General features: G+C 51.5%; 1 protein-coding gene across 1 annotated transcript in view; it reads right to left on the reverse strand.

Annotated features, from left to right (window-relative positions):
- Positions 1-14,056, reverse strand: part of MYOCD (myocardin) — a 126,228-nt gene that overhangs the window by 6,821 nt on the left and 105,351 nt on the right. Inside the window, exons 4-10 of the mRNA XM_083874924.1 lie at positions 13,975-14,030; positions 9,642-9,717; positions 7,237-7,398; positions 3,075-3,250; positions 1,576-1,701; positions 817-1,079; positions 311-464 (exon numbers count right to left, since the gene is read on the reverse strand). Of these exons, the coding sequence (XP_083731050.1) occupies positions 311-464; positions 817-1,079; positions 1,576-1,701; positions 3,075-3,250; positions 7,237-7,398; positions 9,642-9,717; positions 13,975-14,030 (1,013 nt within the window). The remainder of the gene's footprint in view (positions 1-310; positions 465-816; positions 1,080-1,575; positions 1,702-3,074; positions 3,251-7,236; positions 7,399-9,641; positions 9,718-13,974; positions 14,031-14,056) is intronic.

Raw genomic sequence — 14,056 nt, forward strand, 5'->3', positions numbered from 1 at the left:
CAGCTCAGATCATCCTTCAACCCAACCTGTGGCCAGCTCAGGCTCCACCTTGGTTTGCTGATACACAGAGCAGTGCACCCCTCACCACCTGCAGAGCAGCAAGCCCTCCTGCTCAGAACCTCCCCAGTGACCAAGCCCTGCCCCAAGGTGCTGTGCTGTACTCCTGGGTGGCTCAGAGCACGGGAATTCAGCTGTGCTGATCTGTAACACAGCCCTCCCAGCCTGCGGGACTCTCCTGACACACTCAGAGGCAGCACAGCACACTCAGGCTGTTACATTCCACTCCTGCAGTAACAAAGTTTGCACTCACTTTGAGATCATCCAGGTTGGATGGCAGAGGGCCTGGCTTGATAGATGAGACACAAGTCTGGCCTGAAAAGGTGGTTTTCACTGGAGAAAGAGGGGTGTCGTTGCCAGAAGTTGATGAAGAATTTGAACTTTTGACCATTTGCTCATTAGATTGCCTGAAATAACAAAGGAGATTTGGGGTAATGTGTCTATTCCCCCAGGGCCTTTGTGCCTAGCATCCATCCCATCCTTCTGCTCCCTTGGGTCTGCTGTCTCCTATATGAGACTTCAGGATGGCCAAGGAAAATCAGGCCGGGCTGTAGGAGATTGCTGGTGTCCCACCAGCAGGTCACAGGTGCCCCAGCCAGTATGCAAAGCCAGAATGGCTTGGAAGGAGACTGTGCTGGTCCCAAGCTTTTCTGTTTCAGTGGTGTGCCTCTATCCCCTTGCTCTGGCACAAATAGATACAGAGGGGAAAGTCTAGAGAGAGACAGGACTAAGTCCTGCTGCTGGCACAGAGCCACTCACTTTAGCTGCCCTTGGTGCATCCCAGGGTAGTTGAAGTGCTGCTGCTGTTGTTGCTGCTGCTGTTGCTGCTGGCTGAGGATCTGGAGCTGCAGGAAGAGCTGCTGCTGCTGGAGCAGTCTGGCATATGCAGAATCCATGGGTGGAGGGGACTTCTCTGCTTTCTGGTCTGGAGGGATGTACTGGTGGTACTTGAGCTTCTTCACTTTGGGCTTGGTGTCTTTGGGCTTTTTGTGACGGTTCTTGCTATCACTGGATGATTTGGACTGTTGGGCCAAGAAGGAAAGAAATTAGGTGTGAGAAGAGCTCTTGTCATCCCCATGGGACCTCAGAGGCCTGGGACAGAACAAAGGCAGCTCCTGCTGGCACCTTGACATTCCAAGACCTGCTGAGCCTGTATGTGGGGGACTCTCTTGGCACTGTGTCCCATTTCAGCTATGCTGGAGAGCACCTGAGATTGAGAATGACCCTCCCTGCCCACAAGGTACTCCAGTGTTGCCTTGTATCTCCTCCTGCTCCCAGCCCCAGGGGATAATTTCAGTACAGGACTCATGCATTTGCCTCTAGCAAGGTGTATTGCTGTATCTTCTACCATTACACAATGAATTAAATTAGTTTTTTGACACAAGGTTGTCTGCCTGAGTTACTCAAAGGCTTTAAGGCCGGACACCCAGAGCTCCCACACTTCTAGGGTGCAGCACGTGTGCACTTCAGGTTTGGGGCTGGTTCCTGTCCTGGGCAGCCTGGAGGCCCCGGCATTACCTTCACGGCAGAGGGCACTGGCAGCGTTGGGCTCTCCTGCCCTGCCAGCTGCTTGGGGCTGTCACATTGGCTGCCCTGGCCCGGGGCAGTGTCTGGAGCGTGGCCATCGGCACTGAGGGGACGATCCTGCAAGGGAGAGGTGAGAGGGGCTGTGGGGCCAGACCCAGGGGCTGTCCAGCCTGGACAGGGGTTCCTGGTACCTTGTTTCCTCACCCCGTGTTGTTCCCAATCCCCACAGATGCCTCAGTGCATCCCAGTCCTTTCGTGTCTATCCCAACCACATTCTTAGGCTACCCCAGTCCTCTGCCTCCACAGTCCTTGGTTTTCCAGCTCTCCCAATTTCACCTTATCCCCGTATCCTTGCTCACTGCTGGCCCTTCAGTGTTCCCCAGACCAGCCCAGTCTTCCCAGCTGACCCGTGAACAGCCACAATCCCTTTGGTCCTCCCCCACCCCAGTCTGTCCCAGTTCCTTCCTTTCCCCCCTGTCCATCCCAGCCTCTTTCAGTCTGCCTTACTCCACTCCAGTTCTCCCATTCGCCATGGCCCCTCCGTTCCCTCAGCCTCCCCATTCCCCGATTTGCCCCCAGTCCCCCCCCAGTTTCCCCAGTCCCCCCCGGCCCGGCGCTCTCCGGGGCTGCAGTGCCCGCGCCAGCCGGCAGTGGGCGCGCCAGGCCCCCGCACCGCCGTCCCCCCGCGGGTCACAGAACGACAGAATGAGACAGAATGAGACAGAATGACAGAATCACACAGAATCAGAATCATAGAATCACAGACTCCCGTGGAGTCACACAGAATCGCACACAGTCACAGAATTAACCCGGCTGCAAAAGACCTTTGAGACCATCGAGTTCAACCTGTGACCCAACGCCACCTTGTCAACTAAACTATGGCACTGAGTGCCACATCCAGGCTTTTCTTAAACACCTCCAGGGACGGTGACTCCACCACCTCCTTGGGCAGCCCATTCCAATGCCCAACCACTTTTCCAGTGAAGAATTAGAATTTCTTCCTAATGTCCAACTCGAACCTCCCCTGGCACAGCTTAAGGCTGTGTCCTCCTGTCCTGTCCCTGTTCCCTGGGAGCAGAGCCCGACCCCAGCTGGCTGCATCCCCTGTCAGGGAGTTGTAGGGAATGATGAGGTCTCCCCTGAGCTCCTCTTCTCCAGGAAAAACAAGTCCAGTTCCCTCAGCCCCTCCTCACAGGGCTTGTGTTCCAGACCCTTTACCAGCCTTGTTGCCCTTCTCTGGACACGCTCCAGCATCTCCACATCCTCCCTAAACGGAGGGGCCAGAACTGGGCACAGCACTCAGTGTCCATCCTAAACGGAGGGGCCAGGATTGGGCACAGCACTCACGGTGTGGTATCACCAGTGCCGAGCTCAGGGGAGGAATCTCCTCCTCGGCCCGGGGCCCTGCCTATCCATCCCCCGTGTGCTCCTTCCCCTGAGCCATCCCCGTCCCCCCGTGCCTCCCCCGGCTCCAGGACAGCTCTCCCTACCTGTGGAGGCCCGGCCGGGGCGGCGGGAGGCGGCTCCGGGGCCTTGGAAGCGGGGGGCGGCTCGGCGGGGCCCGGGGAGCCGCGGCTGCGGGGTCGCTCCGGGGACAGCCCGTCGTTGCTGCTGTCCTCCTCGAAGGCGAAGGCGTCGGCCTGCCGGGGAAAGCCGCCCTGGGTGCCTGCGGGGGCAGAGGGGCCGCGGTCAGAGCCTGCGGGGAGGGACCGGGTCAGTGAGCCTCGTGAGGGCCCCGGCCGTGCCCGGCGCCCCTGCCCCAGCCGGGCCACACGGGGTGCCCGGGGGGCTCGGCCACCTCCGGGGCTGCGGGGAGAGCAGGGGGGCCAGCCATGGACAGGGGCGATTGGGACAGGGAGAGAGGGGTGTGTCCCTTGGGAGAAAAGAGAATCTGAGGAGCCAGGACCATGACTCGTGTTCCTTGGGAGAGAAGAGGATCTGAGAAACCAGGACCATGGCCCGTGTTCCTTGGGAGAGAAGGGAGATCTGAGAAACCAGGACTATAGCCCGTGTTCCTTGGGAGAAAAGGGGTATCTGAGGAACCAGGACCATGGCCCGTGATCCTTGGCACAGGGAGACAGGAGGGGTTGGAGGAGCCCAGCCTGCCAGCACAGCAGGGCAGGTGCAGACAGGTGGGACTGGTGCAGGAGTCATCCTGCCCCTCCCCTGGGCTGGGATGGGAGAGGGGCACGAGTCACCCTTCCTCAGCTGAGCACTCCAGCTCAACACACCCACACCAAGCATGGGACTCTGTCCTCAGCAGAAAGACTGGGGTTGAAATCAGCTTGGAGTGTGATCCATCTGCTCACAGCACAAGAGCCAACAACAGTGGATGTAGCTGCAGGTGCAGAGAGGCTCCCACATCCTGTCTCTGTCCACAGGTTTCACCCACCGACATGGTTCAAACCCCTGCTGCTGCCTGCCTGACAGCCCCAGGCTGCTCTGCCTGCACAGCTCCTGCACTGTTATCTGCTAGTCAGATGGGCAAGGGCTCTTGACCCCGGGGTTTAATGATAAATAAAGTGCTGAGAAAAAAAGGTCTCATGTGAGCCTCGTGAGAGCTCCAGGTGCGGGTAGAGGAAGGAGCAGCGTGGCCACACTCATAATCTCCTCGTGCTCATGTCTGGCATTTGTCAGGCAGCTTGGCACACTGATAGTGAGGTGACAAATGGGGAAATAGGAAGGGACTGGGGACAAGCTTCCACCTGTCCCTGCTGCTGGTCTAGCAATGTGCACCTTCTCAATGACACGCACCTCCTGCTCTGACCCCTACCCCTATCTCAGAGATAAGGGTTATCTCCACTCCCTGGGGCTGCTGGTGCCAGGGTGGGCAAGGACAGAGCCCTGGCTCTCTGCCTGAGCTGCTGCCCAGACATGGGCTGGGGAAATGAGATCAGCCATGTTCAACTTGCTCTCTTCTCATGTCCCTGGAAAGAGGCCCTGTGTCCTCTCCATCCTCTCCATCAGAGACAGCACCCAAACGTGTTCCCTGAGGAACTGCAGCACTGCATGAGCCACCTGGGCTGCATGGGAGTTGCTTCCCATGCCTGCAGGCCAGTGTCGACATCCCCTCTTGGGAAAAATTACTCCAAGCAAGGGGGACTTGTGGCTCTGCAGGGCTCCTGCTGCGCTGGCAGGGAAGTGTGTACTGGGAAGTGGTGCCAAAGCTGGGAGCGCAAGGGACCTTCAGGACACAGTGACAACCCAGAGCATGACAGGAATGTGCTGCATCCTGCTGCTTGATACCACAGGCTTGTGCCAATGGGGAATGCTTCCCCTATCTGTCCTGCTCTCACCCAGCCTGGCCTGAGCGTATTGTTTCTCAATCCCGTGTCCCTGCTGTAATCTCAGGCAGGATGGTGTTTGCTCCGGGCTGTTTCTAATGCACTGGGTATTGTCCTCTTGAGCGCATTGGACAAAGTGATGACAAGGACCCGGTAAAAAAAGTTTCTTGTATCACTGCTCAGCTATGCAGGGCACTGGCGGCCTCCTGTCACTGCGACGTTTGGGCTTTTGGTTGGGGTCTGGCACTTTGTGCTCACCCTGCCGGAGGTGATTAGAGGAACACGTCAGCTGAACTTTCCATTGTATAAACAGTTGAGATTCCAAGGTTAAAGTAAAATGATTTTAAACCCTGTCATCTTTCTGGTATTGCAAAAACAAAAGGCTTAACATTTAGAAGTGCCAGTACTCATCTCTGCTCAGTGTTCAGACCTTTGCCCCAAACTGTGAGTACCACAAGGTGCCTCTGACTCCAAAAATGAGCTGGAGGATCCTTCAATTTGAGGCTTTCCTCTGCAGAAACCTGAGGGCTGGGATGGTGTTCCTGGTGCAGCTGCACCACCTTCTTCTCATGGCACCCAATGGTACCAAGCAACTCCATGTTGGACCCTAATGTGCCACATGTTTCGCCCTAAATGGGATGAAACTGGCTTACAAGGACATGTTTTTCCCCAGCAATGTTGTGATAGAAAAGTATTGTGAAGGGGAGAAATTTAAAACTGAACAAATCATTTTTAAGCCAGACTTCTTGTTTTTAACAGTTTGGTCCCATAAATCTCTGTTTACCATGAGCTCCTGACAAGGCAGCTGGAGAGACACTCTATTTAAAATTCAAGCTCATTTGCCCCGTCTCCAAACCTCAGCTCGAGGGGATAAAGTCATGCTCACACTGCCTCAAATGTTTATAAAGGGGGGAATTTTTTGAAAAAAATTTTTTTTCCACTGTTCTCTCCTTTACTAAGTGGTCGGGGAGATTTTACTTGAACTCTCCTTAAAAATTCCTCTTCAGGCAGAGTCCTGGAACATTTCACCTTCAAAGAGGAGAGCTGCGTCATGCTGGGAATGGAGCAGCTCCAAAGCCAGGCTGGAGAAGCTGCTGTTCATACACAGCCTGCATTTCACAGCCTCCAAATCAAGAGCAGTAATAGTCATAGGGCAGGACAGAGCAGTGTCCGAGCCTGGAATATTTCATGTCATTTTAGATGGCTTCTGAGATGAAATGAAAATCAAAGTGCTTCCTGTTTCAACTCTCATTTTTGGCATTGCTCCTGTCAATCTAAGATCCTTTCTGTCCCAAAGCCCTGCCATTGTCCCCAGCTTGCTCTGAGCTCCAGAACAGACCCTTCAAATGGAATTATGTCAATGGAAATGACCCCATTAATTGAGGAACTGTGAAGAACAAAACAAGCAGCTTCCAAGGGCAGAGCATCTCCCACTGGAGACCTCATTGGAGACCTGAGCACCAGTCTGGACATGTGGAGACAGCCTGAGACTTCAAAAATACAGGTTCCTGTCCTGCCACTGCAGGACCCTGCTGACCTTCCTGCTCCTTTCTCTGCTTTCGGATCTCCCTGTCCTGGCACTGGGCCCTGGTGAAATTTGAGTCACCTTTCTGCTCTGTGTTGGCTCCCACACCAGCTTCCCTGCAGCAGTGTGGGGGAAGTAATTGTGGATAATTCTTCCTCCCTCCTCTGGTGGGAGGAGGTGATGGAGGAAAACCAAGCTTAGGCATTAAGCAAGTGCTGGGTTGCAGTTGTTAGGAGTGTACCCTATTTGGGGGTGCAAGCTCCTGCTCATATTCTCCAGCAATTTAGCACCCCAAGGATGCTCCACACCCCAGGGATGCAGCATCCTGCTCTGCTAGGTCCTGCACACCACTAGCAGCAGTGGTAAAAAAAAAAAAAGCGAACCCACAGCCTTACTGAACTGGGGCCACTCTACCCCCATTTACTGAGATGTGAGAGCTTGGCAGGGCACAGGTGGGAGAATCTGGGCTGGTCTCACAACCAACACCTGTGCACTCAGGTTCTCTCCCATGCTGAAGGAAGGAGTGTCCTCTCTCCAACAGTATCACTTCTGTGCTCAAAGCCTTGGGGAGGCAAGGGGTTTAAGAAGGGAGGTTCTTTCTGGGGCAATGTGGCTGAGCAGTAGTGCATGTTTCAATGTCACTGCTCTAAGATGAGAGCTCTGTCCTCACAGGCTGTGCTGGACTGGGCTGGTTACTGTGAAAATAATGAAATTTAAGCAATAAATGCAGCTCTTACATCCAGGTCAGTCACTTCCTGCAGTCACTGTGTTACCTCCTGATCCCTTGGGCAGCCCCTGCCCCACTCCATGCTCACACACAACACACATATTCACTGTCACTACCTTTTATGGCCTCTTTCACAGCTGAGTCCACAGGAATAATATTCTTCTCCACCAGCTCCAAAGGGCCGGGCCTGAGCGCGATCTTTTCATTGAGGTCATCTGCCAGTCGGGCTCTTTTCAGCTTCATTTGAGTAGACTGGATGGACCCCTCTGCAGCCGAGTCTAAAAGGCCAAAGAGAACCATCAGGACCAGGGATTCCTGTGGGCACAGCACTCAGTGAGGATGTGGTGCTCTTCAGCACAGCCTCTGAGGGCTGTGGCCATTACCTGAGCATGGCTCAGCACAGCAGGATCTGCTCTGCTAGACTGGGTGGGGCTGCTGGGGTTTGGGACATGGGTCCTTCTCTGAGCCTCAAGATCAGTCTCTCCATCCCCAAACAAGACCCTCTCTCTACCATCCCGGGCTTGCAAACCCAGCCTACAGCTGAAGCATCCTCTGCAAGGCCAGGAGTGATCTGTGATGGAAACTTCATGATCAGGCTGCCACTAACAAGGGCTGAAGGGGTCTCCAGCTCCTGCCTGCCGGGAGCACATTGGCCCCTTGTGGCAGATGGATCCCTATTCTGGGAAACAGCTGGAGAATAGAACCATTGGCAGCGCATGGTAACTGGAGTAAATGGCTTACACTGGAATAAAAAATGCTCAGTCTTGGACTCTGGGCTTTTGGAGGTGACATGACTACAGAGCACCAGGCCTTCAGGGAAGAATGAGCTGGGGAGGAGCAGGGCAAAGGCAGGTAGATCTGGAAGCTACAGCCCTACCAAAGCCAGGTGAGAAGACCCCAGTTATTAAAGCCTGAAAAAGAACAGCAACTTAAAGAGAAAGATTTCCTGAACAAAGCTATCTGGCTCCTCTTTTGAACCAGGAATGAGTAGTGAGGGAGTGGGATTTTAAACCAGACTATTTCTAAACCCTTGAGGGTCTAAAGTAAGAACAGCTGTGTGTAGGTTGTTTTATCTTCAAAGCCTGGACACTCTCTGGAAGAGATACTATAGGGAACACAAGCTACAGGGCTTGATACCATGGGAATTCTCTACAGGAGGTCAGGAGAGCTGGTCCAGGCCATTCCTGGCCTCAGATTCTATAGACCAGTGAACACAAATGAGCTCTTTGAGGTGAACTGTAACAGAAAGGGTGCCTGTAAAGCACTTGGATGATGCAAACTGTGTCACCTGGCCAGTTCCAATCATCTCTAGGTCCAGTTGTGAACAAAATGGATATGTACGTCAAATCTACAAAATGGATATGCCAAGACACAGCTCTGAAATGCAGAGCAGAATGGACAGAGGTGTAAGCAGAGGCTGCAGATAAGGGGGATGTGGGGCAGCACATGCATCTTGCAGAGTGCACAGTCAGGCACTCTCTGCTCTCTGCAGTCTCTCTCCCTTGGCTGGCTCTGTCTCAGTCAATGCCTAGGCACGGCAGCTGCCTCCATGTCTGGTAACAGCCCCCAACTCCAATCCACATTGCTTCCATTATTTAACCTAAGGGAAGGACATTCTCCATCTCTTAAAGAAGCAATGGTGCTATCTTATTTTAGGGATAGAAACCCTAGGGAAAAGCAAGGCAGCAACACTGATCCAGCACGGGACCCAGGCTCAGCCCTCCTGCCTGGCAGAGGAAAAAAGAAATACAGATTGCATCCATGCTGAGAGCAGAGGGAAGTATTCACAGCTGCCAGAGAGTGATCTGCTTCTTCCAGGCAAGTGACAGGACTCAAGGAGGGAGGGAGGCTGCACATCCTCTCTGTCTCTAAGGATCTTGTTATCTCTGGAGATAACGAGGGACACTGTGGTGTTCTGCTGTCTGTGATGGGACACAGCCCTGCCAGCTCTCTGGCTGAGAGGGAACACCAGGATGGGAGAGGAGAGAGATGCTGTGGCTCACAGACTGATAGCAGGGCTTTCCATACAGCTCTGCTTGGGTCATTGGCTGCATGGGCTGTCACACAGAATATCCAGAATTACAGCAGCACAAAAGATGTCCAGCTTTGGGAAGGTGTTACAATGACCTGGTGTAGGAATTTCAGTGCCCTGGACAACAAGTTCCCTGGGTTGGCTCTTCATGATCAGAGATTGGCATCAGAGTCTAACAGAGTTCTCTCTTACACCTGTTCTGTACCCCACTGCTCCCTAGAGCATCTTACTCTGCTCCCTGTCAGAGATGAAAGAAAGGCTGCGTGGCCCTGGGACTCTGTCTGTCAAGGAATAAAAGCTTGTCCTGCTTCCTGGACAGGTCTGGACAGAATTGCATACAACGTGTCCCATTTGAGTCTGCCCCCCATGAGCAGCTGGAACAAAGTAATAGCAATGAGATTCCTGAAGGAACACAAGAAGGGCAGGAGAAACACCAGTCCCAGGGCAGGAGACACAAGGAGTATATGGGAGAAGCTCAGGCAGCCTTACCTTGCAGAATGTGCATATTGACCAGGTCTGACCGCTCAGGCCTACTTCTGATCTTGTGCTTGAGATAATCTTCAGTCTGCAGAACACAAATGCAAAGTTACCTGGCTAGAGCAGCAATAAGGTACTGAGAGCACCTGCCCCTGTGCCATCCCATCATTCTTTTGGGTTTATTACAAGCTGGGTTGAGTGAGCTCCTAAATGACATTTTTCATCACTGAAACACTGGCTTGTTCTTGGGCAGAACAATTCTTCAGAAAGGAAACAACATGCACTTAGCTGCTGACTGTTCACTGCACCCACTGCTGTGCTCTTTGCCACCACTACTGGGCTTCTGATGTCTGAAATGTTATGAGAACTCATAGGAAAGGTGACACCTATTCCCTGGGAGTGGTGGGTCTGCACACCTCGTCACCTCTGAGAGATGCTCCAGAATGTCCTGGTAGCAGTGGCTTCTGTGGGAAGCCCAGCATTTCAGGGTGAGGTATCAGGCAGAACAAGTCATGAAGCCACTCAGACTCTCTACCAAGATCAGCCATGAGGATTTCCCTTCCTGCAGCCTTGTAGCCTGTGTGCTCTGTGGTTCCTCACCCAAGCCATGACACAGGGTTGGGAAAATCTGCTTTGCAGTTCACTGCAGTTGGGCTTGTGATGGGCACAGTCCTGGGGCCATGTGCCAACTCCCTCATGGCTTTAGGAACAGAGAGGCACACAGAGGTACAGGAACAATATCCACGAGGACCAAGAAAGTCAGCCTTGAGGGCAGATGTCCTCAAAAATACAAATATAAGCTTATCCCCTGGTGAAGAAAAGCTAGAAGTCAAAAAAGCTCTTAGCTAAGCTGAGCTGCAAGAAGAAATAGTACAAAAATTGTACAGAGTTAAAGGAGGTTAAAATCTTAAGGATAAATATAAAAGAACAGTACAAGCAGCTGGAGCAAAATTGGAAATCCACAGTACAAAATGTACAGGATCATGAGAAAAAGATCTTATAAGGACTTCTGTAGCCAGGATCAGGCAATGGAAAGTGCTGTCTGTGTTCCATAAACAGGTGAAATAATTATGTATACTGCTGAGATGGCTACAGGATTTAATGACTTTTAAAAACCATCCTCACTAAGAAGATAAATGGCTCTTTATCAAACAGGTGGCTCAGCCAAGAACCTTCAGCAACAAAAGAGAAGAAACCCCAGTTCTCAAGTTGGAGAACAGGTTAGAGGACAGTCGGAGGAGTTAAATGTTCCCAAACAATTTTAAGACACACTTAAAATTGGACTAATAGCAACTATCTATGGTTCTCCAGGAAACTGGGCAAAGGAGAATAATTGCTAGCTTTAAAAGAGATGAGAAGAAGAAACCAGGAAACTATAAAGCAGACAGCAAGATATTGTACCAAGTAATCAAACAATCTATATAAATGAATTTTGAAGATAGCAAGGAGGTGAGCAACAGCCAGGATGGATTTATCAAGAACAAATCCCATCACACCAACTGAAATTCCTTCTATGGAGAAATAACAGTTTTCTGTTACAGGAATAAACAATGAATATCATGCAGCTTGACTCAAAGCATGTTTTGACATTATCTCCCATGGCTTTCTTATGTGCAAGCCAGAGAAATTTGGTCTGAGGAACTGGAAATGGATCAGAGTCTAAACAGAAGAATAAATCAAATCCTGTTACAAAGCAATTTTTCCTGCTAGTCAATATATTAATTAATGCCTTGAATGATAGAAGACATACTCCTTAATTCTGAATCATTCAAGGCTAACATTACACTGCACTGTGATTTGGCACAATTGATGATCTGAAGTACTACAGTTTCAAGAAAGACATTTGGAAAGGGCTGTGTTCAGGTCTCAGCCACAGCTAGGCCAGCTGACTAGGCACTGCAGTGGATGAAGACTTAATGCACCAGAGATGCTCCTGCAGTGGTCACTGGACAGGGTCTTAGGCAGAAATTAGTTACTCCATGTATTGGAAAAGTATAAAAGGCTCTGGAGAATCCAGTGATCAGCAGTTGACCCACAACCCCAAGGGAGACACATCACAGGGTGTCAGCTCAGCCCTGTTCTGTTCCCTCTATCTGAAAGGGTCCATGGAAGGGGCTGGGCAACAGCTACAGACATCACCACTGAGTCAGAGATGAGATCAGTGAGGGGGGCTGAAGGGGAGAAGGCTGGTCAGTCCAAAGGTGAGATGGCTATTGAGACAAATGATGCAAAACAGCTTTTAAAAGTGCTGCAGGAAAAAAAAAGAGACACAGTTCTGAATATACATACAGTAGTGTGCTCAAACTTCAGCAGCACAGCTTGGGGCCAAGAGCTCACAGCACAGTTCAGAGAGCATCAGAGAAGGTCACTGGCAGTGGGTGTCTGTCAGTGCTCACACATTAGTCAGGACCTGCACAGGCTGTTCTGCTCTGGGGCAGAGGCAGGACAGCCACCCCACAGCCCCTCTGTGTTGGGGTGCTGGGTGAGTGCTCAAGCCCTGCTGAGCCAGACAGCCCCAGGAAAGCCAGCCTGCTCTCTGTCCTCCGCCCCAGCAATCTTTTATAGGACATCAACTTCAAAGTCTGCTCTGCTGGCCTGCTGCCAGCCTCTAACATAGCCAGTGACATGTTTAAACAAATAATAGACATTTTATTTACTAAAGTCTTTACAACGCCTTACCCTTCCCCCATATTTTCCCCAGCTTATTTCCACCAACACAATCCCCTGCTTGAACCATATGTAGATTTGCCTGGTTCCTGTGCCAGGTCAGAGCAAGCTGGTGTCTGCACCTGAGTGCATCTAAACTCATGTAATGAATTTTCAACTAATCCTTAGATCAGGTCCTGACTTGGGCTCAGCTCGAGCTGCTGTCCCACAGCTGTGCTTCTGCTGTGACTTCAGTTCCTTTGGACCCTGGCTGTTAATAGGCTGCATTTGTGTCTCTGGGGTGCAAATGATGAAGAATTCAGATGTGAACTTTTCTAACATCAGCTGAAGCAGAGGGGCTTTCTCAACACATGAACAGTTATCTGCTTTCTGTTTGCACAACATCAGCTTGGGGGAATATCAGCTAAACAACAAATGCCTTTGAGTAACTGTCTGGAAACAGCTGCTGATCTTCTTGATCCCAGGTCTAAGCAGGGCAGCTTTGCAAGGGAATAATGTTTCTTATGGGCTGTGCTCAGTGTCTTCATTAGCACTTTCTAAACATGCCCGTGGTTTGGGATAGACTAGCCCATCCTTCCCTTTCCCCCAGGCAACTAGCCAGTGAAAGCTTTTGAAGAGAAAGACAAAGAGACACAAATGTATACTTTAACTGTAAAATATATGACACTTCAAGGATACTTTGGATTGCTTGAAAATTTTTAAGCATACTAATCTTTCAGAGTCGTAGTGTATTTCTTATGCTTGCCATTTATTACCAGGGGAGACTTGGGGCAAGTGATTTGGAGTGTGTTTAAGTTCAGAAAAGCACTTCCCTGTATTTCACAATCATTCTTCCTTGCAAAGGTCCCTTCCCATGTGACTGCAAGCACGTTTTGCAGATTAATGGAACAAATTCTTGTGTTCAAGCAAAACCTGCATGATTAATTGCCTCCCTTTCTGGGATCATCCCTCCAGCTTGATCAAGGCTGAATTGTTGGCGATTGGAAAACGATTGTGATTTCCCAAAAAGTGATCAGATCACAGAGTTTCAATGTGTCCTAGAAATGGCTACTGCCTTTGGCAGTGTTTAGGGAGCCTGGCCCATTTCCCTCTTGGATGTTGTGTCCTAATGGCCAAGCTACACTGCAGGGATAAAGCCAGAGCTCCTGCCTGGTGACCAGTGTGAGTTCCCCGGGGACTGGCTGCAGATGGCACCTGCATTTGCCCTGCACATTTGCTGAATGTGTTCCCTCAGGCCTGGCCCTGCTCTGACCTTGCTGCCAGGATTGCAGAGCAGCCAGCACAAGAGGAGCAGGCTGTGGATGTGACCCAGAGGGGGAAGCAGCAGTTCCGCTGGTTGGACATTTACTGCAAGAACTGACAAAGCCATGCTGAACCCTGCACTGCCCATAGCCTTTTGTAAAACGTGGGGCTGTTGTAAAACCCCACAGCTCAGGGCACAGATGCCCCTTTTGCCCTTTTCTTAAACCTTCCCTGCTCAGAGAAGAGTGCTCCAGAGCATCTGTGAGCCTGGAAGCATTTCTGAAAGCAGAGCAGGTGCCGTGCCCCTCATCCTTGGCCAGCAGGCCAGCGTGGAGGGTGCCAGAGGAGGGGACAATGGTGGAAAGTGCCTTCAAACCCCATGACTCATGCAAAGCAAGCCCATGTGTTCCCTCATTGGGATGGCTGCAGGAGTTACCTTGGCTCGCTCCAGACTTTTTCGCTGTTCATGGAATGCAGATGGGCTTTTCAGTGCTGCAACAGGAAAGAAAGAGGAGCAG

Source organism: Zosterops lateralis (assembly GCF_965231275.1).
Source record: "Zosterops lateralis genome assembly, chromosome: 18".
Taxonomy (NCBI): Eukaryota; Metazoa; Chordata; class Aves; order Passeriformes; family Zosteropidae; genus Zosterops; species Zosterops lateralis.